At 46.6% G+C, this 25294-nt stretch overlaps 1 protein-coding gene across 13 annotated transcripts in view; it reads left to right on the top strand.

The window, feature by feature from the left end:
• LOC100576251 (zinc finger protein 853) overlaps positions 1-25294 on the top strand; it is a 62032-nt gene that overhangs the window by 30928 nt on the left and 5810 nt on the right. For 7 of the 13 annotated variants that reach the window (XM_016916263.2, XM_016916262.2, XM_006565771.3 and 4 more), the window contains 3 exons: positions 14075-14268; positions 18873-18902; positions 25163-25294. The exon at positions 25163-25294 is cut by the window's right edge and continues 28 nt beyond it. In XM_016916263.2, the coding sequence (XP_016771752.1) occupies positions 14075-14268; positions 18873-18902; positions 25163-25294 (356 nt within the window). The remainder of the gene's footprint in view (positions 1-14074; positions 14269-18872; positions 18903-25162) is intronic. The other 6 variants (XM_026445001.1, XM_016916258.2, XM_016916255.2 and 3 more) reach the window with 5 other exon arrangements.

Raw genomic sequence — 25294 nt, 5'->3', positions numbered from 1 at the left:
CACGATATCGATAGCTGGTCAATAGCTGCAGCCTAGACAAATACCTGCCGAGGGTGTACAGTCCATCCTCCTCCCCTCCCCTGGCGGGCTTACGCGGGGTGACCGAGCGCGTGGCCAATAGCAGGTCAGCCCGCCCCACTCGGCTTCCCGCGCGCGAAAAAGCGCGGGAATTTTTCGATCGCCCGATCGCTCAATAATGGAACCGAAGTTACGCGCCGCCACCGTCGCACGCGCACACCGCCACCACCACCACCACCACCACCATCGCCACCACCACCGTCGCCACCACCACCACCACCACCGTCATCACCATTACCCAAATACTGTCCTCCTATGTACCCGTGTATGTACGTACGTACGTATGTATATACGCACACGCAGGCACGCACGCATGCACACACATTGGGCCGGGTAGTAGCCTAATAAATAGCCGTGAGCATTCGCGAGCGTGTCGGCGCGGATGGACGACGGAGTTGGCCAGAGACTAGCCCAAAGATTATCCCTTCGACAACGAGGAAAACTCAATTTTCATGGGGCGAAATCTAATGATCGGTCGAACCCTACGCGCACGGAATTAATCGGTTTTCCTCCATGGACGCCACCAGCCGCGTTTACCTTTCCTTCAAATGAGGAATCGGCTCGCGATTCTTCTTCTTCTTTTTCTTCTTCTTCTCTTTCCTTTTGTTCCATCGTGGAGGATTAACGGATCGGTTATCGATCGAGAGATCGCGCGAAAAGAGAGAGGGAGAATTATTATTCGGCCGTGTTAAAATTCGCGATTCTTCTTCTTCTTTTTCTTCTTCTCTTGCTCTTTCCTTTTCTTCCATCGTGGAGGATTAACGGATCGGTTATCGATCGAGAGATCGCGCGAAAAGAGGGAGAGAGAATTATTATTCGCGTTAAAATTATTCGGCAATAACGGTGTCCCAACCGGTCGGAGGAGGGACGTTAGGTTGGAGGGAGGAACGGGTTCATTAATACCGATACAAACGACGGATGGAGATGGAGCAACCCCTTTCGTCGGGTTTGAAAAAAGGAGCACGTCCTCCCGGCGAAATTGACCGGACAATTTTAAAGCCCAGTTAAGACTGCGAAAAATTGCCGCATCGTTGGTGCATGAATAAAAATTAAGTTCTCGACGGGGGAGAGGGAGGGTGCCATCGTACTTTCGGCCATCGACACGATTATCGAACCCGTTTCGCGAACGCGTTTCCGACGAGCGAGGAAAGGAAGGTGCGAACGAAATTTCCCCCTCCCCCTTTCTCCTCCTCGCATTTTTCGTTTGTTCGAGTTTGTTTCCCTTTGTGTCGAACCTCGACCACCCGCGAGCAGAAGAAACGAGAAATTTCAACCCCTCCCCCTCTCTCTCTCTCTCTCTCTCTCGCCTCGCCTTTTCCTTCTCCACTTTTAATTCGCTAATTTCGCCGAGTTAAGAATTTATACGACGGAATGTCCCGTGAAACGTCTCGACGGGGAAAAATCAAAGGGGGCCAACGGAAAGAGAGAGGAAAGAAAGAAGAAGCGGCGCACCTTTTATCGCGAACGCGAGACGGGAAATTAAAGATTGAAGAAAAGGCGGCAAGCGTTTCACGTTTTATAAAACGGGTTGATAAAATACAGGGGGTTGGGAGGGAAGGGGTGGCGCGGCTAGGAAAGGTGGAAACGTCTCGTTTAATACCCAAACAATCTCTTCCTCCTCCTCCCCCTTCCCTTTCCGCGAAAAATAATCTTTGTTTCTCGATAAACGTTTTCCAATTACCCGCTCGCTCCCCGGGATTATTTAGCCCGGATTGGACGAAAGGTCCCCCTCCCTCTCCCCCCCCGATTGATCGCGGCCGAGAACGCGATATCTTTCTCTCCATAGTTTACTTAATTAATTCCCGTAATACGAGTTAATCAACTCGACCATGACCGTGTATCGTAAATATTTTAACGAGCGATACGAATCCTAATATTACTATATACCTTTTATATATATATTATACGTAAATACGCGAAAATATACCTTCACTCGACGAGTTTTTCGAGATTTAAATCCGGCGGATCGAAATCGACGGAATTCCAATATCCGTGGCGCCGAGATCCGTCACATGCGCGTTATATTTATTTATTACCGGCTCGTTGTCCGAGAATGTCTTTGGCCTGGCCTGGGGTTCAGGTATCCCTGTGGATGCGTCTTGGATGGACGAAAACCGATTAGGCAAATCGAGCGGTGAGAAAAACGGGGGAGGGGGGCGAGAACCTTTTGCGTTAACTCCGGTGCGTTCACACTGTGTCGAGAACGTATGCGCGATGTCAGCCAGGGATCGAGGATGGAAGAAGGAGTTAACGGTCGGAAAACTTTCTGTTGCTCTCCGATAGATAGCGGAGAGAAAGGCAATTAAACCGTTAAAAGGTAAAAGGTAAAGATAATTAAAAGTTGAAGACACCGTATGGCACGGGGGAAAATTAACGTAGTCACGGCGCGTATGCATATAGTGGGCCCGATATATAGGCCTATTCTAATTTTCCCTGGCCAACCCTTCCACGCCACGTATTTTTTCCATCAGGCTTAATTTGAATGGAGACTAGAGGGGGACTTTGCACTTTCGGGGGATGCTTCGACCCTGATGTTCTTTCTCCTTTCTCTCTCTTTTCATCTTTTTTCTTCTCCTTTGTTTATCTTTTTTTCGATTTTTCATCGACCACCTCGATAATCCTCGCTCTCGATGCGCTCCTCGATCGTCGATCTCTCTCTTTTTCTTTCTCTCTCTCTCACTCCCTTACGGGAGAGACGCGAACACGCGAAAAATGCCACGTCATTTTTTTAAGGTCACCTTTCAACGATCGCACGTGCTATTGTCACTGTGTACCGTTTCTGATCCGAGATAAGTAATCTTGCTTTATGCGCGATGTTTGCTCAAAACCTTGTTGATAGATTCGTATGAACGAATGTCTATTTCGACCGACTTTTTATATAAAATGTTTTTCTAGTTTTTTTATTTTTTTTTTCCCCTCCCCTCTCGCTGTTCAAACTCGAGCAGCTCTTTTTCTCGGAATTCGTTCGATAAATTTGAGCCGATCAACGATATTTCATAGAGAGAAAGAAAGAAAAAACGAAGAGAAGAGAAGGGAAGGGACCTCGTGGAAAAAATCGTAATCGCATATCGATTTTGCGATCGTCGCAATTTTCTTTTTTTCCTTCCTCCAAATTTTTAACATATTTCGTAATTTCGTTAAAACGAAACGATTCGTGATACGCGCTCGCGCGAAAGAGAGAGAGAGAGAGAGAAGTTGATTTCGAACGAACGATTCGATTAGCCGAAAATAATTGAATGGGAGGGGGAGAGGGGAAAAAAAAAAAAAGAAAAAAAAGAAAAAAAAAAAGTTGGCAGACAACTCTCCGATGAATATTCTTTCCGCAATATTCATAGAGCTATTAGTTTTTCAAAAGCGTGTAAATCTGCAATGCGTTCGCAGATTGTTGCCATGAGAGTGATTTTTTTCTACGAGTTATCTTATCGCGCGTTACTGATATAGAAGAGAATCCGAGATGCACTCGCAAGTAATAACCGTTCTTCGAATTATAAAAAGTTAAAAGTCGACGGGAAATTTTTCTTTTTCTCTCTCTCTCTTTTTCTCTCCCTCTCTCCTTCCATCGAGTTTCGATTTCACGCGAAAAATACGAAATCCCTCGAGTTTCGTATATAATAAAAATATACCTGAGCGAAACGAAATCCTTGATTAAAAACTCTCTTCTGATCTGTGTTCCAAACACACACACACACACACACACATACACAGGGATTGGAGAATTATTATTTCAACGAAAGATTGCAGCAGCAGCTTGTGGCAGCTCATCGTTTCAAAGGGTGGATCGTTTTAAAATTCTTAAAGAGATACCGCTCTCTTTAGGCCTTTAAAAGATCGACGAAACTTCAACCCTTACTGACTTACTTTTCTAACCCTTTCCAAAGGGGGTCGACCAAGCTCCAAGACGCTCCCGTTGTCCGCGACCGCTGTTACACAGCTTTCGCCCGCGCTCCGCTCATCGCCCGCTCGAAAATCGATCGAATTTTGATCGAACGAAAAGGGATCACGGGGCGAGTTCCGTGAGCGAATTTTTAGCCGGGCAAGGCTAAAGGGAAAAAAGTGCAACGCCAAGTTGCAGAGACAAGATACACAGCGCGATACTACGTGTAAGCGTAGCACCAGAAGGCCGCTTAATCTCTCGCTCCCATACCAGTTCCATATCTCCGCGACTCGTGTACTCGTCGCATGCGGTAAACGGTGGATACAAAATCTAGATTGACTTTCTAAAGCTGGCACGAAAGCGACTTTTTGCGCAAAATCGGGCGTACATACATACATAGGATCTTCGTATCCTGGCTACGTGGGGAGAGGAGGAGGCTCGCTGCCTGAAACCGCAAAAACCGGTCTGTAGGTTAAGGATACACTTCGGTCCGGCTTCCTTCGCCGCCAATAGTCCAATAATTTCGCGCAAACAAATTCCAATAGGTCGCTTTATTAGATTAAATCGATTCTCCTTTACTTACTTCTTCTGACTGACTTCTCTCTCTCTCTCTCTCCCTCTCTCTCTCTCCCTCTCACGCGTTTTAGTTTATCGATCGTTGCGCCGGCCGGCCACCGGCGTATATATTCGTGATATCGAGCGATCGAAGAACGAGAGCGAGAGAAACGATATTTCGCAAATAAGGATCGTTAAAACTTCAATCACGAAACGTGCTTCCGTACTGTACACCACGCCGCCCGCATTCTTCCGCGAGTAAAATGGTAAGGCGGCATTAAACGGGGAAACCAGTTTTCCTTCCAAAACGACCGCTCTTCTCCCAGATGCTCTCCACTAAACCGCTACTAATTACTGATTAGTAGGATACAAAAAGAATTCCTCCAAGGCTGTTGATCCTGCCTTCGAAGGATACTTTCTATCCCCCCCCTCCCTCTCGCATTTATTCTTTTTCTCTTCTTCCTTCCTTCCTTCCTTCTCTCTTTCTTTCTTTCGTTCGAGAGGGCTTTCCACGGAGGAGAGGAAGATTTACAGAGAGGACTATTTATAATCGGAAGGGGTCAAGAATATCGAGCACGGTCGGCCGTAAAATAAGATATAGATTTCCATCTAGTAAACTTTCTACACTGGTACGTGTGGGAGGGAAGGCGAGAGACGCCATACGGCCAACGGGGAACAGCCTCGCTCGCTTACGTTTCTTACTCTGTTGCTTGGAAACTTTGGGCGCAGCCTTGCCTCGTGTGCGCGCACCGTTCTACGAGTTTCGTACGACACGTATGCGATCACTCCGCGCGATACATACATACATGCATACACTGGGAACAGGAACAGGAACGGAAACAGGATCGAAGACGTGTGGGCACTTGGAGAGAAAGAGAGAGAGAGAGAGTTGAGAGCTTCTCGATGTGGGACGATGCGCTCGCTCTCTTGTATACGAGAACTCTTTTATACGAGAACCAAGTCGGAAGAACGAGAAGTTTCAGAACAGGTAACGGATTAAGGGGAGAGGAGGACGAGTGTTTTCTCGGTCGAGGGTGACCGAGGTTAACGATTTAAACGGGGCCGAATAAAAATGTACGAGGGAAAAATCCTTTTTTTCCTCGACCCTTTGTGTCGAAATGAATCTCGAAAGAAAGAAGGAAGAAAGGAGAGAGAGAGAGAAAGAGAGAATCTCTTTTGAGAAACGTCGACAAGGCAGAAACGGGGGCTGGTCGAATTGAAAAGTCTTGTGGCTGTGTCAATAGCAGGTGGTAAATCTCGCTCGTTTTTCACCCTAATTGATACCCATTATCCACCTACTGACCTCCTTTGGAATTGGTCCGACGAGTTTTGCGTGTTTTTAACAGGATCTCGTTACGCTACGAGCGATTAAATATCGATCCCCCTTCTCTACCTTCTTCCTTCCTCCTCCTCATCCTCCTCTTCCAACCAATACAGCTACCGAATTTCGTGCAATATCGAGGGAAGGATCGAAGAAACGTAATTCGTAGAAAAGCGAAAGGAGGAACGAAGGAATAACGAAGGAAAGGAGAAAAAAGAAAAAAAGAGAGAGGAGGAAGAGGTGGAGGGACAGAGATCTCGAACAAATGGCTCGCGATGAAAAATCGTAAAGACACGAGAGCCATCCAGGGGACTTAGCTCCGGCCACTCGACAGGCCGAACGTTCGTTCTGAGACATTAATTTTTACCCCTTTTTACCCCCATCTGCCTAATGACCCGAACAAGGTTGCCTCTAGGACGAGGACGACGAGGACGACGGTGACGACAGAGGGCAGGGAATAAGGGAGAGAAAAAAGGTCTCGACGGAATGGCCGTTGAGTGGCGAGAATCGTCTTTGGGAGAAGGTTCAAGATCTTGTCCTGCGTCCAGGAGGAACGATCGTTACACCACTTGGGCGGATGTGCCAGAACATCGGGGTTGGTGTGCCGTGTACACTCCTTCCTTCCGGTATCTTACGTAATTTCTCGTCCGTTTTTCTCCAACCCTTCTTCCTACGACGACGACGACGACGACGAGGACGACCCCCTTGGCTCGTTTTCACCCCCTTCAAGCCGTGAAGCAGCCATACCGCCGCAACAATGGGACTCATCAGCCATCGGGAATAAATTATGCTTGGCCAAGTCCGACGGAAAAATGACCAAACCCCGAAATTACAACTTTCACTCGTTTTGAGAGATAAAAAAAAAGAAAGAAAGAAAGAAAAGAAAGAAAAGAGACCGGTCCAATCGTTCTTACAATTCTCGTTTAATTAATTGGCCGAGGATCCAGGAGGATACAAGCTGAAGCATACGTAAGCCGCGCGTTAAACGTTCGTTTAATCGAGATGGAGAAGGAGGAGGAGGAGGAGGAGGAGGCATGGCGCGCAACAAATCGGTGAAAACGAGTTCGTCGGCCTCCGGAACCACGAGTAAACCACGGGAAGAAAGGGTTTTTTTCGAGCCTTCAGGTTCATCGACCCCGAAACAAACGTTCCTTCCAAAAGAGATAGAGAGAGAGAGAGAGAGAGAAGAAAAAAGGTATCGGTTGAAGAGGGAAAAGAAAGAAAAAAAAAAGAAAGGATAAAGAGGAGTTTGTTTCGGACAGGGGCAGGTGAAACGGTGTTTCGAAGAGAGGGTGTGTAAGAGCGAGACGGAAGCGAGGCAACCATATGCCCGAATAACGTTCCACCCGCGCCTACACCGATGCCGGCCAACCGGCGCAAAGAGTTCTCTCCGTCGCCGTTTCGACCATTGATAGCACAAATATCTTTATATCATCCCCGAGACGCAGGCAAGCTTGGATCGGGGATTGGGAAGGGCTACCACGAGCCGCAAGAATATCGATTATGGACAGTCGACCGATAGCCAGTACCCGAGTCTGCCACTCGACGATTCTCAAACACTCCCGGAACGTTTGTCCGTCCATCGTTCGTCCAGATATCTGGGAAACTAGATTGCCAGACCCTTGCTATTCGACTTGCTACGAGCTACCTTCGACCGGGTAACAACAAGGAGGGGGATACGTTCTCGTCCCCCGCCCCTGAAGAGAAGAGAACGAGGCTCGAAATGGAAAGAGGAGTTTCGATTCCAAGTTTTTCGAAAAAAAAAAAAGAACTTTCGCTCCATTCGATTCGATTTCCATCGTGTTTGATCATCGATTCCAGCTGAATGATGAAAGAAAGAAGAGAGAGAGAGAGAGAGAGAAAGAAAGAGAGAAATACGACGGTAGAAAAAGCAAAGTGGCGAAGTGGCGAAGCGCGAAAACGCGTTGCCATGGTGGCCATGGTGCTAGCCTTTTGAAGAGGATGTACCGGGGTGATTTGGCCTGGACTACTACTGATGATGACTGTACCCCGCTTGTGCGAGGGATACACACACACGCGCGCGCGCGCACACACGCACAGACACTCGTGAAATTTCGCACGTACGTACGTGCGGTACATTCGCCAGGGGGTAGAAATCATTAAAGGGGCGTGGCGTGCCCGTGGTTGCCCGGATGACGGTCACGTGAACCAAGATGGCCGCCGAGCGGGAGGGCTCCCCTCTTTGCAACAGTCATTTGTTATCGGCCATTTTATTTTAATGATTTCCATGCATGCGTGAAACGCTCGGCTGCATCGCTCGGGAAAGGGATGTTCTCTCTCTCTCTCCCTCTCCCTCTTTCTCTCGCTCTATCCACATCTTCCCTCTCTTTCTCTCCCCTCGCTCTAGCCCGCTCCGTCTCCTCTCTATCCGGCCAGCTCGCTCTCTAACTGCGCCTGGTAACGCGCGCGCTCTCCTAGCGCGCGCGCGAGCACGCACCGCTAACGTTGCTTTCATGCTAATTTCAAACCCTATAAATTTCCCTCCGCGTTAACGCTCTTCCTTCTTTCGATAAATTTTCCTTCCGACCCCGCGGCCGCAACCGTTCGAAAATCTATCGCCAGCCACGCTGGTGATCGCGGTTTTCCACCATCCTCCTCGATGCCGGAGGACGTGGAACGGACGATCGAATCGGGCGACGAACTCCACCGTGTAGGGAGACGGAAGGACGGTGACGATGGTGGTCGAAATGGACGGACGAACGGACGGACGGATGGATATCCAAGTTGGATGGAAGACGAGTTAATTGAAAAGCCGCAAGGAAAATAATAACGAGCGCCTCGTGGCCGAGGCGAACAACGTTATAATCACGGTGATAAAACGGGTATAAAAGCGAGCCAACTGGTCGCAGCAGGAGAGACCGATTCGGATCGTTACATTACCGTAATTTGTTTAATAGCCTACGGTACTGTAATCATTGATTCGATTGTTAAATCCGTAATGATTCCGCGTTATATCTTCCCGATAATTAATGTACAGGGGGAGGGAGGTGCAGGGGAAAGCCGCCGCCCCCTCCTCCTCCCCGCAACTTGGAAGGATTTCGATTGTCAATCGTCTTTTTTATATTTCCGCCTGTGTCTTCTTCCTCCTCCTCCTTCCTTTCCGGATCGAAATCCGGGGATAGGATAACAACGCATCGACGTAACTTCCACCTATTTCCCCGTCGATATGCCGATATGATATCGATAATTCTCCTTCCCTTCCTCCCCTCCTCCTCTTCTCCTCGTACGGGAGGGAATTAATATAGAATCTATCGGAGATCAACTCGTCGTCGTGCTTTGCTTTTCATCTACATTCGAAGTTAAATTACTCTTAAACCGGGTGGCTGCTTTACCAGGAACAAATCCTGGATAAGCGCACTTTAATTAGCACGAAAATGGATGTAACATCATCCCTCCAGAAATACTTTCCGATTAAACCAAGGTTAATGTAATCAACGTTGCACCGTTCAACCGTAAATTTTCTACGACAAGACCAGCCCCCCCCCCCCTCCCTTTCTACAATCCTACTCGCGGAATCTCTTCCTCTTCTTCTTCTTCTTCTCGCGAAATCGAGCGCGATATCAATTTTACGATTTAACCGTACCGTTAAACTCTCTCTCTTGACTTCGAAAGAAGAAACAAAAAGAGAGAGAGAGAGAGAGGGGAAAAGAACCCTGCTTCGATTCCCCTCCCCGAATTCGTCGTCTCTTCTCGTTCGATGAAACACGAAAAAAATAATAACAATAGTAACGAAAAATCGAAAAACAAAGGGAGAGAGAGAGAGAGAAGGGGGAAGAGCGAAATAGGAGGAGGGGTGGTTTTAAAAAAAAAAAAAAGTAAAAAAGAGAATCATCATTTCAGAACAGAAGGGGGCGCGTGCTCGGCAAATATCATCGCGATATACAAACATTCCAATCGGTGGCCGCGCGCACGGCCAATCTCTCATCCCCGATTTTTGCCCGGCAACTATATGTATTTGCTCTTCCCCCTCCCCCTCCTCTCTCCCTTGTCGCGAAATTCAAGGTATCGCTCGTACGAATAGCCGGGCGAGCATCATCGAGTAGGAGAGTGAGAGGGAGAGAGGGAGAGAGAGAGAGAGAGAGGAGAGACGAGGTCATCGCAGCGCGACCGTACAACGCACGTGCGTGTGAGTGCGTGCAATTTAATGATTTCCAGCCGGAATTTCGATGATGGCAACTGGGGAATGGGGAAGGGGGAAACGGCGAGAAAGAGAGGAGAGGAGAGAGAGAGGACAAAGAGGAAGAGAGGTGTACGCGTAAGCGTGTGTACGTGCAACAACGTAGAGGAACGGGTTGGTCAGGGCCGGCTTGTTGCACACGCGCAAAATCTCGCGGGAGAAACGAGGAAGAATAGATAGAAATCGAGGGAGAGACGACACGAAAGAGAAACGTGAAATCGAAGGGAGGAGGGCGGAAGAGAGAGAGAGAGAGAGAGAGGGAGAGGGAGGGAGAGGGAGACATAGGACGTAAATTTTCTAGCGGTGCGTTCATTTGTTCGTTCAACGAAATGCGAATGCATTATACATGGATTGCAGGGGACATTAATTTTCTGGCGTGGACGTGTAGTGGGCCGTGGAGGGCCGCTGGGTGGTCGGTGGTACGAGAGAGGCCGGAGGGGGCTCGCCGTTTCCACGGACGAGGCAAGAGGGTTGCAAAGAGGGAGGGGGTGTGTGTGTACGAGCATCGTACCGAGAGAGTTAGACGGAGAAAGGAAGAGAAAGAGAAGGAGGAGGAGAAGGAAAAGGCGTGGAGAGAGAGAGAGAGAAAGTCGCTTCGCTGTACACGTTCAACCACCACGCGTGCCGCCCACCTTTTCCCGAGCTTTCCGTCTATATTTTTTCCACCGAGCTCCGCGGTGATTTTGACGAGTGGACGACGAGGCGCATCGGGCGAGACGAAACGGAAAAAGCGGAAAAAAAAGAGGGAAGCGCGCACGCGGCCAGACGGCAGAGTCGGCCACGCCGAATTCGCGTGTAGAAAAACACGGCAGGAATTTTCCCTGCGGGACGGTTGGAGCTGGGCGGGGAGGGAGGAGGGGATGGATAAGAGGTTGAATGCACGCGCCTGCGAAACCGCGCCACTGACAAATAATCAAATATATCGCCACTCTCATTTGATATTCCGTGCTAGTGTAGGTGATGAATGTAATGACGTTATACACCGTCGGGGAATTACGGTCGTCAAGCAAAATTTAATGTCGATGCGTGTTTAGTGTCGCCACGAGAGAGAGAGAGAGAGAGAGAGAGAGAGATACACGGAAAGATATTAAATCGAGGGAGAATTAAAAAGAGAGCATCGGGACGGATGTACATCGATGTATATATGAAACTGCATCCATCTCCGCTCCATCGGTATTCCCCTTCCTTCTCTCTCTCTCTCAGTCTCTTTCTCTCTCTGTTTCGAAGAAAAAACCTCGGAATCGTTTATCGTTTCCCCGATTAACCAAATTGAATGCAATTAACCGACGTTCAATTTTATTTTCGCGGTGAAAGAGATGGTGTGACGTGTTGATCAAAAAACAGGGATCCCTCTGTGCTCGCACGGAATTGACACGTACGGGATTACACGGTATTCGATTTTTATTCGTTCGACTTTTAATAATAATAATAATAATAATAATAATAATAATAATAATAATAATCGTGTCGATTGATCGTTGCTTTTATACGGGTATCACTCGACTCGTTGTTTCGAGGGAAACAACATCAAGATTTTTCGGGACAACTTCTTTCCCCCCCGAGAGCGAAGGAAACATGTGTCGCGTTACCACGTTATCGGTTAGAAAAATAAATGGGGGGATCGCGATCGGAACGAACGAACGGGTGTATCGCCGTGGTGGTTCACGTTACTCGACGGTGTGCGCATAAATTAAAAGCGTCCACGTGTTGTTGGAAGAAAGCATCATTGATAAATTCATACGCGATGCGTAAAACAGGCGTGTTTCGAGTAAATGCAAACACGATAAAATTTAACGCGCGCGTACACGGCTTCTAAATAAACGCCTCTCGTAAAACGCCGCCTGGCCGAGCTTATAAAAATGATAAAGTAAAGCTCGTAAAAGTAATAGTTTACGTATTGGCTATAACTTTTGCCACGCGTTATGCGTACCGTGTTTTCCAATCTCACATTGTGGATACGCAGTAGCTGTTGCATCGTCTTTCCAATTTCTTTTCCCCTTCTCTCTCTCTCTTCCTCTCTCTCTCTCTCGCTCTCTCTCGCTCTCTCTCGCTCTCTCTCGCTCTCTCTCTCCCGTTTCGCATCCGTTAAATAAAACGGCGGAGAAACGTGGCGTTGACGGTGATGTATTCATCGCGTACGACAACATCCCGTAAATAAATAAATTTCACGTTATTTCTCGTATCGTGGCATTAATTGGCCGCGTACGTTGTAAGAAGAAGAAAATATTACACACAATATAAGCATATAATAAGTGGAAGAAGAAGTTTCGCGCGACAGATGAGAAGTTCATCGTGAGATCATGCCCGCCGTCCCTCGTCCACTAATCTTAACTGTTCACAGTGGCACGGGTCATTGCATAAATCTGATACTGAAAAGTTCCGCGCTTCGTTTAGTTACGCCGCGACCAAAAGTATTATCAATCGGGACGGATTACGTAGTCGTTTTTCTCTATTTATAATATATATTTCTACGACTCCGTGAATGTCTCCAATCGTTACATTATCCCAACATTCTTCTACTATATATATATATATATATATATATGTACAGTATTTATAACTTTTACAATTCTATCGTTCATCCTCTCGCGCCCTCCTCCCCAGTTTTTATTCTCGGGAAATAACCACGAGATCCCGATTCAAGGCGATTCAATTTTATCTTTATCTTCGATTTCATTATATTGGCTCGCGGAGAAGAATTTTATTTGTTTCGAGTTGGAAAGCTAATGTCAGCGAGATAACAACAGAGACGAGACGGAGAGAGAGAGAGAGAGAGAGAGAGAGAGAGAGAGAGAGAGATTATTAAAAATCTCGGTCGATGTTATCGAGTTATTTTTATTAAAACTTCGACCGGAGCTGAATAAAAGATGAATCTTCGGCTCGGAATAGAGAGGAGGAAGTAAGAAGCGTAGCGGAAGTAAAAGAGTGAGGAGAAGAAGAAGAAGAAGAAGAAGAAGGGAGGGAAGGAAAAAGAAGGAGCGGTGGCCGGGGTAAAAAGGAGGGAAGGGGGGAGGGGAAGGAGAAGAATGTCGATATTAATAAAAGTTAAATTGAGCCAATCGCTTGTGGGAATTAGAATAGAGGAGGACCGGTGGTGAACCGGTCGGAGGAAACGAAAAAGCGTAATAAAAATTGCAGGGATCGTATAAATTCCCTTCCTTCAACGCTCGAATCGATATAGAATAGATTAAAAACTTCAACAGATATTTCCCCGCTAAACGTCCACCGATTTAATATTAATCGGTTTGTTAAATACTCGGCAAAAGAATCCCCGTAAATACTTGATTAACCAGGTTTCGCGTCGAAAATTATTTCTCCCTCCCCCGATTCTCGCTCCCGTAATTGCGTAAACTTTCGAAACTGAAACTTTTTTATTGTCGTTGAAAAAAAAAAAAAAAGAAAAACACGATCGTTTCATTTCTAAACGCGCGATCGAAAAAACGCGCGAATAATGTATAGAAGGAGAAGAGAGAGAAGAAAAGAGGGGGGAAAAAAATACGCGAAAAAAGCAGATACCTATTAATTGTTTTAAATCAGAGCGGCGGTTACGGGCTGTTAAAACATCTCGCCTCTAATGGTCGTTTTAAAACGAGTGGCATTTTTTACGCTCATCCCTAAATCTGGCCGCTGATACCTGTTGCATGTTCCCCCCATCCCACCCCCGCGTGGAAAAAAAAAAAAAAAAAAAGAAGCAAACTCGACCACCAACCTCCGTTGTCTCGTACCCGTGCTCCGAAACGCGTTTTTCAACGAATTAATCGCCCATTCGAGACCCATTACCGCTTTCACGGACATCGATACCAATTATCATTTTACCCATCGACCGAGACACGTTGCTCTCTGCCTACTAACACACGCGTACGCGTACAGAGTCCACCTTTTTCTCTCTCTCTCTCTCTCTCTTTTTTTTTTCTCCTCTCGAGGAAACGAAGCTTCAATTCAATCGGACCGAATCGGAGCGAGAATCGTGAAAGAGAAAGAAAGAAAAGAAAAGGAAGAAGAGTTGGGAAAAATGAGGTAAAAAGAAAAAAAATTGTTCTCGTTTCAGGTGAACGTCCGTACAAGTGCCATCTACCGGATTGCGGGCGGGCATTCATTCAATTATCGAATTTGCAGCAACACCTTCGAAATCACGACGCCCAGGTGGAACGGGCGAAGAACCGGCCGTTCCATTGCAACATCTGCGGCAAAGGCTTCGCCACAGAATCCAGCCTTCGTACCCACACGTCGAAGGTCAGTCATGTATGTACCAAATCCGACGTCCAACAACAACAACAACAACTACTACTACAACAACAACAACAACAACAACAACAACAACAACAGGCATTTTGGCTACTTAACGCGGTGCTCGCACACGATAATAATCGAACCATGGTCGGAAAGATCCGGAGATAAAAATTAATCTAGAATTAATATCAAATCCAAGATTTTTACGATACGATTTTACGGTTGTGCACATTGTGTATATATATATAATCTCGTGCAATAATTCTCGCATTTTCTTCTATCATAAATAATCGTAGTATACGAATAATCCGCTAATGGAGAAACGCTCTTCTTCTGCCGGCCGATAGAGGAACATTCGCCTATTGAAAAAAAAAAAAAAAAAAAAAACGAAAGCGAAAGAGAAAAGAAAAGAATATATACGCCATTTCTTTCCTCGCCGCGTAATGTTAATAAAAAATCGAACGAACGTTTTCTCTGAATGCACACATGGTGGAGGGTCACGCTTCTCTATCCGATATATTCCATTTTCTGTCAGCAGAAACAATCTTATTTATCTTATTTTATATATGTATATGTATATATATGTATATATACATATATATATACGATAGGCTCTCTTTAGTCAAAAATAGTAGTCAAAAATTAATTCCGCTCTTTTCCTCGCACGATCACGCGTAAGTACGTAAATATAAGCGGAGAGTTCGTTCGAATCGTTTCGAATAAAACTTGCGATACGTAGATAGATACTCTGGTTCTCGATGTTGACGATGGGATCGAGGATTCGATCGAGCATTCGGTTAATATATATACATATATATATTTGTATATGTATATGTATATATATATACGTAACATTATTTACGATCGTGAATCGCGGGTAATTTAAATTTCGCGGGTAAAATTTTCGCGAATGGGGATGCCGAGATATCGCACGGGCCGTCGTTTTGAAATCGTTTCGCAAACGCTATTAATATAAACGATATATCTTCGATCCGAACAACTCGATCGTACCGTCGCGCTAGTTGGTGTGCTCGTCTCGTGCTTAACACAGTGGAGAGAAAAAAAATGTTGATAACGATCGTTGAGAAAGCTTCATCCCGCTTTTCCGGGGGTTTTCTTCCTCGTATACATATTTATACATATATATAACAACGCTTTTTTGGGACTACTGCTTTTTGGTTGTGGTTTCTTTTTTTTTTTCTTTTTTTTTTTTTCCTCTTTTTTTTTCTTTTTTTTATTTCCTCACACACGACGAACCGCTTCTGACGAAACGTTTGAACGGGAGTTATTATTTAATTATTCACCAGAGCGAACGCCATTTATCACGCCTTCTTTCATTTTTTTCATCATCGATCGTGATCGCGATAATCTTGGTTCATTTAGGGGAGGGAGGGCAGGGATGGAAGAAAATTAGAAGAAAAATTACTCGTTACTCGTTCGAAATAGATAGATAAATATATAGATAGATAAATAAATAAAACGAACATCGAGAAGGATCCGATCGAACGAACGATCACGCGACGAATCATGGAGAGAGACGATCGTTCAAGGAAGGAACAACGACGACAACGACGTCGAAGGGAGTGTTGCGTTGATTGACGCGTCACTCCCGTATCAAGGATATAATAGGATGCCTCTCGATACGAAACAAAAGGCAAAGTGTCGGGGAGGTAGAGAGAGAAAGAGGGAGGGAGGGAGAGAAAGAGAGAGAAGCACGGAAGTGGCATGCATTACGGATCAGGGGAATAAGAAAAAAAAAAGGAAAAGAAAGAGAAAAAAATCGGACGATCTGGGAAAAAGATCGCGTCCCCGGCTCGCTTAATCGAATTCACCCCTGGCGGTGAATCGCGGCACGTAGCGATTACCAGAGGAATCTTGTACCGTGGGGTTGTTTTTTGCCCGGTGTCGGTCGGCCAACTGAATTTCTCAACCCTTTCGCCGCGCCAGGCACATGTCTTGACGAAAAAACGTGGGAAGGCATCTGTCGAGCCGTCCGTGACTCGCTCTTTTCTTCCTCCCCTCTCCTCTCCTTCCTTCTCCGCCTCCTTCTTCTCGCGCTTCTTTTCGCCGCGTTGAAAAACCGATCGCCCCCCTTTTTATCCCTCCTCAATTAGACCAGCCACGGTTGCGTAACCGGTCGTAAACTAACCAATCTCCTCTCTCTCTTTCCCTTTCTTTCTTTCTCTCCTTCTAGCAACCGAGATGATTCCCTTGAAAAGAGGGAAACGGTAAACGTCCGCGACCGATTAACCGATCGAATCGTTTCTCGAACCGATTATCGATGGATGGGAGGGGGGTGAGGATCGCGTGCGGGTTCCGTCGAATCGACGATTAATCGATTCGCTTCGCGCGTAAACTTTCGAAACGAAGAAAGAAGGGAAATTGAGAGAGCCAATTCTCTCTCTCTCTCTTTTTTCTTTCTTCCTTTTCTTTTTTTGCATTTTTATGTCGTACAAAGATCGGAGAAACTTTATTATTCCGTATCGTTTCGTGGGAGCCGTGGAATCTCAGGTGCGTTTCGAGGTGGTGCGCGTAATCCGAGTTATCCAGGCCCGGGCGATAAATATCGTTCTTTCAACGAGAGATCCTTTTTAATCGAAAGCTAATCCTTCCACTCCCCCTCCGTCCCGATAAATCTCGAAAGAGAGTAATCTCGTTTCTCCCTTCGAAACTCGATGGCGCGAGATCTCGTTCAATAAAAACGCGAGACGACGCGAGATTCGGCGGTGCGTATCAATAGGAGGGAGAAGGAGTTAAAAGTAGCCGTTCAAAAGGAGTAGCGCGTCTTCGAAGTAGCTCGCGAGGGAGTCTAAAGGGAGTCTAAAGGAAAAGAAAAGAGAAAAAGGAAAAACCGAGAAGAAGAAGAAAATGAAGGAGGAAAACGAAGAAGAAGAAGATGAGGAACGCGAAACGCGAAACGCGAACGCGACGAGGAGGGAATCTGCTCGCGAGAGAAGTAATTAAAAGCCGCCAGCGCGACAGAAACAGAGCTCCGTCCAGAGCTCCGGTGAAAATAAAACGAAACGAAACAAATGGAGAGAGAGAAAGAAAGAAAAAGAGATAGAGAGAGAGAGAGAAAGCTCGAGCCCATCTTGCGCGGCTAATCGAATTTTCGCCGGGGCAGATTTCTTGAAATTGTTTTCGCTATTCCGACCTATCTAGCCCAATCCCCTCCTCCTCCTCCTCCTCCTCCTCCCTCCGCCTTTCCTCCGCTACCCCCTGGATAGCTAATGGATCGTTGTTTAAAACGAGAAGAAGAGCAAGAAGAGGGGAAAAAAAGAGGCGGGTGAACGCGAGGAGGAGAAAGGGAGGAGAGGAAAAGCGGAGAAGAGGAGAAAGAAGAGGGAGGAGGAGCAAGAGAAAGGGGAAATGAAAGAGTTAGACTCTGGGTCGAGGCCTGGCGTGTCGGCGAAACATTATCCCGGCCAAGAAAGACAATACACTCCGAGTACAATATTATAATAGGCCGGAGCGTAAATGTATTATACAGAACGATCGGTAGCCAGCCGTAGAAACTTACGATTTCCCTCCCTCTACACGCTGCTTCCCTCGCGCGTCTTATGAACTGTGTTATCCCTTCTTCTTTGTTCTCTCTTCCTTCAATTCGCCTCAACTTTACCTTACACGCGTTCGAATACACGACGCGTTAAAAGACAACTGTCTCTCTGTTCCATAAAGAGGGAGGGAAGGAGAGAGAGAGAGAGAGAAAGAAGGAAGAAGAGAAGAGCGTTCGACGAACATCATCGAACTCGATTAAGCGAGAACCTAAGAATCTAAGAACCTCGTTTCGTCAACGCAAAGGGAGGGAGGGGGTAAGAAAACACCGCGCGTCTTCCGTTTTCTTCGCTTCCGTTTCTTCCCGCGTCGCACACACGTGTTTCACTCCTCCCCTCCCACCACCACTTTTGCGCGGCGAGCCTTCGTATTTGTATCCGTAGTTTGGCGGTACAAGGGTTGAATGTCGTGCAACACGATACAACCCTTTCTGCTGGCGGACTTTCTCGTGCCTCCGACCTTCTTCCCGACTCACCTCCGGGGCTCTCTTCCCATCGAGTCCCTTCACCCCTCTTCTTAATTGCCCAAGCGTCGAGCTCGGTAAAAACTCGTTAGCCATTAGATTTATTTTTCCTCGCCACGGGGATTCATTCCCGTGTTTTAGATATATATATATATATGTAAGGGAAAAAAAGAAGAATCGTGCGCGCTACCGTTTCTTTTTCGACTTGCTTTCTTATTATTATTATTATTTTTTCTCTTCTTCTTCTTCTTCTTCTGTTTTCGTTCTCCTCCCTTCTTTTACAATTCTCTCTCTTTCAACTCCTCGAAGGAAGGAGAAATCGATCGCGATTATTCGAAATTTCGCCTCGCTCGCGCTTCGAAAATTCGCCGGGAATTTCGTGTGTTTCGCAGCGCGCGAGTCAAAGCACCGTCGAATTAAACGGACGAAACGCTTGTTAAAATAAATACACTTTGTGTTTGTATTTTGAGGAAAGGGGACGTTGGAGTATTTGTGGGCATTTCTGAAAAAATGCGACACAATCTAAACGATATTTAATTGTTCTGTCGAATTAATGCAAATTGATCTTCATTTCATGCTGGTCTCCTCTTTGTCGCAGTGTTCCAAGTACCCGTGGCAACGATTAAAGGTAAAAAGATCGGGTGAAAAGATGCGGGAGATCCCGTGGGAATTCGTTTCGGGTGTGATGATTTCGAAAACATGCTTGCTAAATTAAAGAAAAAAAAAAACAAATATACAATATATATTTCGCTTGCCTCATTCATTTGCGTCCACGAGAAATCTCTCGATAATTTTCCACAACGGAAAATTCGAAAATCACCACGTGTCTGGTATCTAAAGCATTCGTCCTTTGCATCCTCCGTGACAATTGGCGCTACGCTTAAGAAAAAAAGACCCCCGTATTCGCGTATCGATATATACATATATATATATACATCAATATCCACGACGACAATCCCATGTTTCTCGATCTTATCGCTCCTTATCGGGGAAAAACGTCACACGTTTGCGTTATTCGTAACCCTTCGATACCCTACCTTGCCACGATCCGACAGACGAGTCGTCCTTCGCTCGGAGAAGAACGCGCGCAATTTTTCTTCTTTTTTTTTTTCCCCTCCGATCTTTATTTATCGAATCGTTTCACACCCTCGTTAATTTCCCTCTCCTTTTTCTCCTCCAACGATATCGTTGCCTGGCGAATCTCCACAACTCTTATATTTATATATTTCTCGTTCTTCGCTCTTGTTTCTTACTTTTGTCGAAATGGAAGGAAACTGGGACACCGATCTCTCGTGGCGGGAAAAAAAGATCGGACCGGAAGTTTTCTTTCCTATCTTTTTTTTCTTTTCTTCTTTTCTTCTCCTCTCTCTTTCTCTTTCCGCGCCATCTCCAAACTATCGAACTATCGCGTATCCCCGTTCCAACCATTTTTTTCTCCCCCTCGATATTAATTTTTTGCACAGTCTCCGCCTCTGCGAGCCCCCCTTTTTTTCTCTCCCTCTCTCCAGTTCTTCACTATCGTCCGCACGCACAGTTCATCGACGACCGAAGGACCTAATGAAATCATTCCCGCGCCGATTCCGCACGGGGTGGGATTTCTCCCCCATTGTGCAACACCCTTGTGCGTTTTTTTCCCTTCTCTCTCCCTCTTCCTCTCTCTCTCTTCCCTTTCTGACGAAAAGCGTGAGAGGGTCCAAACTGCTATTGGCACAACACATCGTTGGGAGGAGGGGGAGCTGCATCCTCAACCCTTTAGTTACTTTTTTTCTCCCCACCCTCCTTTCCCCGCTCCTCGGGGGTGATTGGACACGCATAACCCGCGGATTACCAGCGCGTGATACGCCAAAAAACGCGTCGGCTTGGAATAATAATAGTAAAGCGGTGCTGCATAATAGATGGAGGAGAAAAGAAGAGAAGAGAAGAAAGAAAGAAAGAAAAGGGAGGAGGAGAGAAGAGAGGAGAGGAAGGGAAATTGGAAACAGGTTCTAACAGGGAATGAAAATCACTACGCTACGGATTAATAATTTCATAATGCGCCTATTCAATATTCACGGTGCAATTTTTTTCTCTCTCTCGCGACGCTCTCGACGGTGTCGACCGAACCGTGGCTGATCCAACTATAATAATATATATATCGGAAATATATATATATATGTGTATATGTTCTTGCATCGATCGAACGAAAATGAATCATCCGTTCGAATACTATTACTACTGCTACTACTACTACTACTACTACTACTACCATTACTACTGCCACCACTGTTACTTTCTCTCTACGACAATCGTTGCATCGAAATTGACGAGTGGAGGAAGAGAAAGGAGCGGGGGGAGGGAGAGAGAGAGATTCTTAAGAGAGAAGAAATTTTTCTCAAAAAATTAATCTTTTATTATACACGATGAACGGAATAAATAATAATAATAATAATAACTTCTTTCCACGTACGAAAAAAGCAAGCAACGGCGAGCACGGCGAGAGAGCGAGACAACCGGTCAACGAATATATCTTTTACAGACTTTGTTTGTTGGTGTAACCGAGTATCGTACGAAGGTTGTCTGCCGGCGAGGCTCGCGGCCTCGTTGCGGCTAAAAAAGCCAAGGAAAGGAGACGGCTGGAAAAAAAAGAGAGGGAGGGAGAGAGAGAGAGAGAGGGAGAGGGAGGGAAGGAGAGAGGGAAAGAGAGAGAAAGAGAGAGAGAGAGAGAGAGAAATGACGCGAAAAGAATTGCGCGCCGCGAGAATGACCTTCGGATTTTATCGCTTTACTCCGAGAAAACGGAGGGAACCCCTCTTCGTTCCACCTCGATTTTTGCCAAAGTTTTCATCACGACTCGCTCGCGTAAACAATCGGGATCAAAACATCGTCCGATCGAGGATCGAGGTTGGAAAGGACGATGAACGGGACGATGGACGAGAACAACAATGACGCGACAAAAATCTCTCTCTCTCTCTCTCTCTTTTTCTCTCTCTCTCTTTCCACGCCGATTTTCTTCCACGACTATATATCCGATCGTAAGATGGTCCCTTTTCTTTCCCTGGCAAAATGGCTCCACGCTAGGCCCAGCGTCACGCATCGCTACGCGTATGCTCACACCCACTTCCTTTTTACGCCACTCCCTGGCCCACACCACGGCCTGGGCTTAAACGCTCGCAGGAGCGTTTCACCGGATAAATAAAACCGACGCCTCGACTCTCGGAGGAATCGGATGGCAATCGGATTCTCCTCTCCTAGCTAGCTGAGAAAGAAAGAAAGAAAGAAAAAAATCGTGGAAAGAAACGAGAGAAGATCTCATCGAGGGAATGATGTCTTGGAAGTTGCAAGATCTAACGACGCGCACACACACACACATATACAGAGAGAAAGAGAGAGAGAGGTTGTCGTTGGAAAGAGGGGGAGATCGGGAAGCGTGGAATTGGGAATAGAGGTGTGCTAGGCTCGCGGGCCTAGGCCGCAACCACGTACCACGTACGTAGAGAGTCGAGCAGAGAGATGAATCTGGTCACGGCGAATCATAAAGTCCCTTGGGGATTCGCCCACGCTCTCTGGGCGCGGGGCGAGGAGAACGGAGAGAGAGAGAGCGAGAGAGAAACAGAGGAGAGAGAGATGGAGGCGCGGGTAAATGGAAGGAAGACGAGGACGGCGCGCACGGAAAAGGAACGAAGAGAAAGAGAGCGGGCGCACGGCACACTCGAAGGAGAGTCGAGAGAGGTATTCGCGGTGCAAAAAGCGAGGATGCAGGCAAAAAAGGAAGAGCGCAACGAAGAAACCGGTTTTTTCCAGTTGGGCCAGGTCGGGGCGTCGAACTTACGGACCGCAGCCTCCCTCCGAGAATAACTTGCATGCAGCACCGGCACCCAGCATCGGCGACGCCGACGACGTCGACGGCCGGCATCTTCTTCTTCTTCTTCTTCTTCTTCTTCGTCTTCTTCGTCTTCTTCTTCGTCTTCGTGGCTCGTGTGTCGTCGGCTCAACCGGCTCGGGCTTGTCCCAGGTCCGGGAAGAAAGAAGGACGCCCGGGCTTTGGCCCGTCGAAAACAACGAGCGGGAGGGGGCGTGCCTTGGAAAGAATATCGCCTATCGTCAAACCGGGAGAGGAACGCGGCGACGAGGAGCGCTACGAACAACAGCGCTACGTTGGCGAGCGTGGGTGTGTTCCCAAGAGGGGGAAAAAGAAAGAAAGAAAGAAAGGAAGGAAGAAAAAAAAAAGGAACGCGAGAGGAAGGCGCGGGCTACGGCGCAGGAAGAGGAGGGCAAGGACCCTCTAAACCGGGAGGGGGGTTCATTGACGCTGCCGTGCGTCGTTTCCTCAACCTTCCTCAACCATTATTTTTCTCTTTCTCCTTCTTTCTTTTTTTTTCCCCCTGTCCTTTTTCTCGAGCCCTCGTCGACATCCATCCGTCTATCGCGTGGATGGATCGAAAAATCGAGTTTCGCGCGTCGATTTACGGAGCGTGGAAAATTCGATATTTTCCTTCGTTCGTTCGTTCGTTCGTTTGTTTTCCTATTTTTCCCGTGTTCTCTCGTGAAAAGAGGATTAGAAAGGGAAGAGAATTAACAAATCGGAGATATTCGAGGGGAGGAGGGTAAAAAGAGAAAGAGAAGGAATAAAAGGAGAATAAATAAATCGGTAAGAAAAGGGGAGGGGGAATGTATAAGCGAAATATAAAAGGAATCACGCGGAGAGGGGAAGCGAAATTAACCGCGATTAAATAGGAATCGAAAAGATATTCGTGGAAAATTTGCTTGTTGCGAGCGAGTGAATCGAGGGAGGGAGGGAGGGAGGGGGCGTAAGCGGCGCAAAGGAAAAAAAGGCCAGGCCGAAACGACGGCTAGGTCAACGACGCCTCGTGTTATTTTAAACTGGTCTCCTGCCCGAGATTCGGCTCTCCTCCGTCCCGTTGATCGTCTCAACTCGGTCGCGGTTATCCCAGGTCCGGGAAGGGGAGGGAAAAAGAAAGGAAGAGAGGAGAAGGAAAAAAAAAGGAGACGGCGAAACACGGCCGCTACGTCGGTTCGGTAAAGATAGGAGAGGGAAAGGGGGGGAGGGAGGGAAAGAGCGAAAAAGAAAGAGAGAAAGAAGGACGACTCGCCGCGAGTGAGAAAGACGGGACGGGAGGATGGAGGGGGAGGGGGGGGGAGAGAGAGAGAGAGAGAGGAGGGAAGAGGAGGGAAAAGAAAAAAGGAAGAGAAAAAGAAAAGAAACGAAACGAAACGAGAAAAAAGGAGGAGGAGGAGGAGGAGGAGGATGCGTTGTATCAAAGTGGAGAGGGTAGGGGAGAGAGGGGGGGAGAAGTAGTAGGCAGGAAGAAAGGAAAGGAGGCGAGTAAAGACCCGAAAAGTTTGGGGTCATTGCCGTCTGGTCTCGTTTTAGCCTTTCCTTCCTCCTCCTCCTCCTCCTCCTCCTCCCACCTTCTCCTCCTTCTTTCCTTCCTCTTCGTATTCTTTTTCTCTCCGTTTTAACCACTCTTTCCGAGCAAGGTTGACCGCCATGTTTTTCCCTCAGCGCGTGCCCCTACCGCCTCGTGTGCGTATAACCGACCTTCGCGTGTGCGAGAGAGAAAAGAGAGAGAGAAATAAAGAAATATCAGAGATATGCGAATATATGAAAAGAAAAGAAAAGAAAAGAAAAGAAAAGGAAAGGAAAGGAAAAAAAGAAAAAAAAGAAAAAGAGGAACGATCGAATAAACGATAAATAAGACCGCGAAATAATCTCTTTACCTTCTAACGCGAGGTCGCCAATGACGGAGAGACAGATACTTTTTGCAATGAGGACGTCGAATTTCGTTCATCACTCTTCATATTATCTGTTTTCAAAGGATGGCCTTTGTCCAGGCTTTTGTAGATTCTTGTGTATATATGTATATACGTATCCTCGCGTCCGCGCGTCCATCGTCGTATCCAGATAGATGGATATATATCAGAAAGAAAGAAAATCGCGTCGCGTCGTTGATTCTCGTCGTGAATCGACGACGATTGAACCCGATAACGGCGACAAAGGCCATCCGTGTGCAATTGTGTCGTAGTAACTAGTAGTCGTTCGATCTGTGCTTTGCATTCCCGTTCATTCTGTGAGGTCGTGCGAGATCAATCGGGGAAGATCCATCCGATGATTCCGCTCTTTCTCCGTTTTAAATATTCGCCAAGGATTTCCGGTTCGATCTCATTCCGATCGTTCTCCGCACCTCACGCTTTTTTTATATATATATATACATATATATATATATGTATGTATATATATAATATGTATATATAATATAATATGTATATATATATATAATATATATACATACATGTACATTCGTCTGTCTGGGCTTTGCTTTCTCCTTCTCCTGTCTTCCTCCCTTTCGCAAACGAGAAAGAATCGACCACCACATATCCATACGAGACTTTTTTTTTCTTTTTTTTTTTTTTTTCTTTTTTTTTTTTTTTTTTTTTTTTTCACTCTTTTCCATCCATCGCATACACTACTCGCATACACGCCTATCGACGTACGATCCGACGTGGCGTCACGGCTTAAACGGCGATAACCATAAATCCTTGCAATTCCACCCTAAAAACTTTTCCTCCGTCCCGCCAGACACTCGAGGTGAATTCCCTTTTCGCTGAGAGAGAGAGAGGAAAAAAAAAGAAAAGAAAAGAAAAGAAAGGGAAAAAAAAAAAAGAAAAAGAAAAAAGAAAAAGAAAAAAAAAAAAAAAAAAAAGAAAAAGTAGTCCGTGGTGGCGGCGGTGCAAACTCGGTACTCTAACTCTCACTGGTCAATCGTTCTGTTCTGTGCGCTGCCTGTCCTGCGCTTCTGGTTCGCGACTCTGTGGTGGTATTCTGTGGGTCGGCTGCTCTCTACCGGTGTGCCTGCTTCCGGTTCCTCTTGTTCCGGCCCCCCAAAAAAGGAGTTGCAACAGCGTGTTGTGTTCCAGCAACACGCCGCCCTGATCGGCGGCCCCAACGCGACCAGCTGTCCCGTCTGCCACAAACTCTTCCTCGGTGGCGAAGCTCTCATGGAGCACATGAAGCACACCCAC

This window comes from Apis mellifera, linkage group LG14, assembly GCF_003254395.2.
Source record: "Apis mellifera strain DH4 linkage group LG14, Amel_HAv3.1, whole genome shotgun sequence".
NCBI classification, from domain to species: Eukaryota; Metazoa; Arthropoda; class Insecta; order Hymenoptera; family Apidae; genus Apis; species Apis mellifera.
Note: the sequence above shows the minus strand (reverse complement) of the source record. Positions and strands in the feature narration are given on the sequence as shown.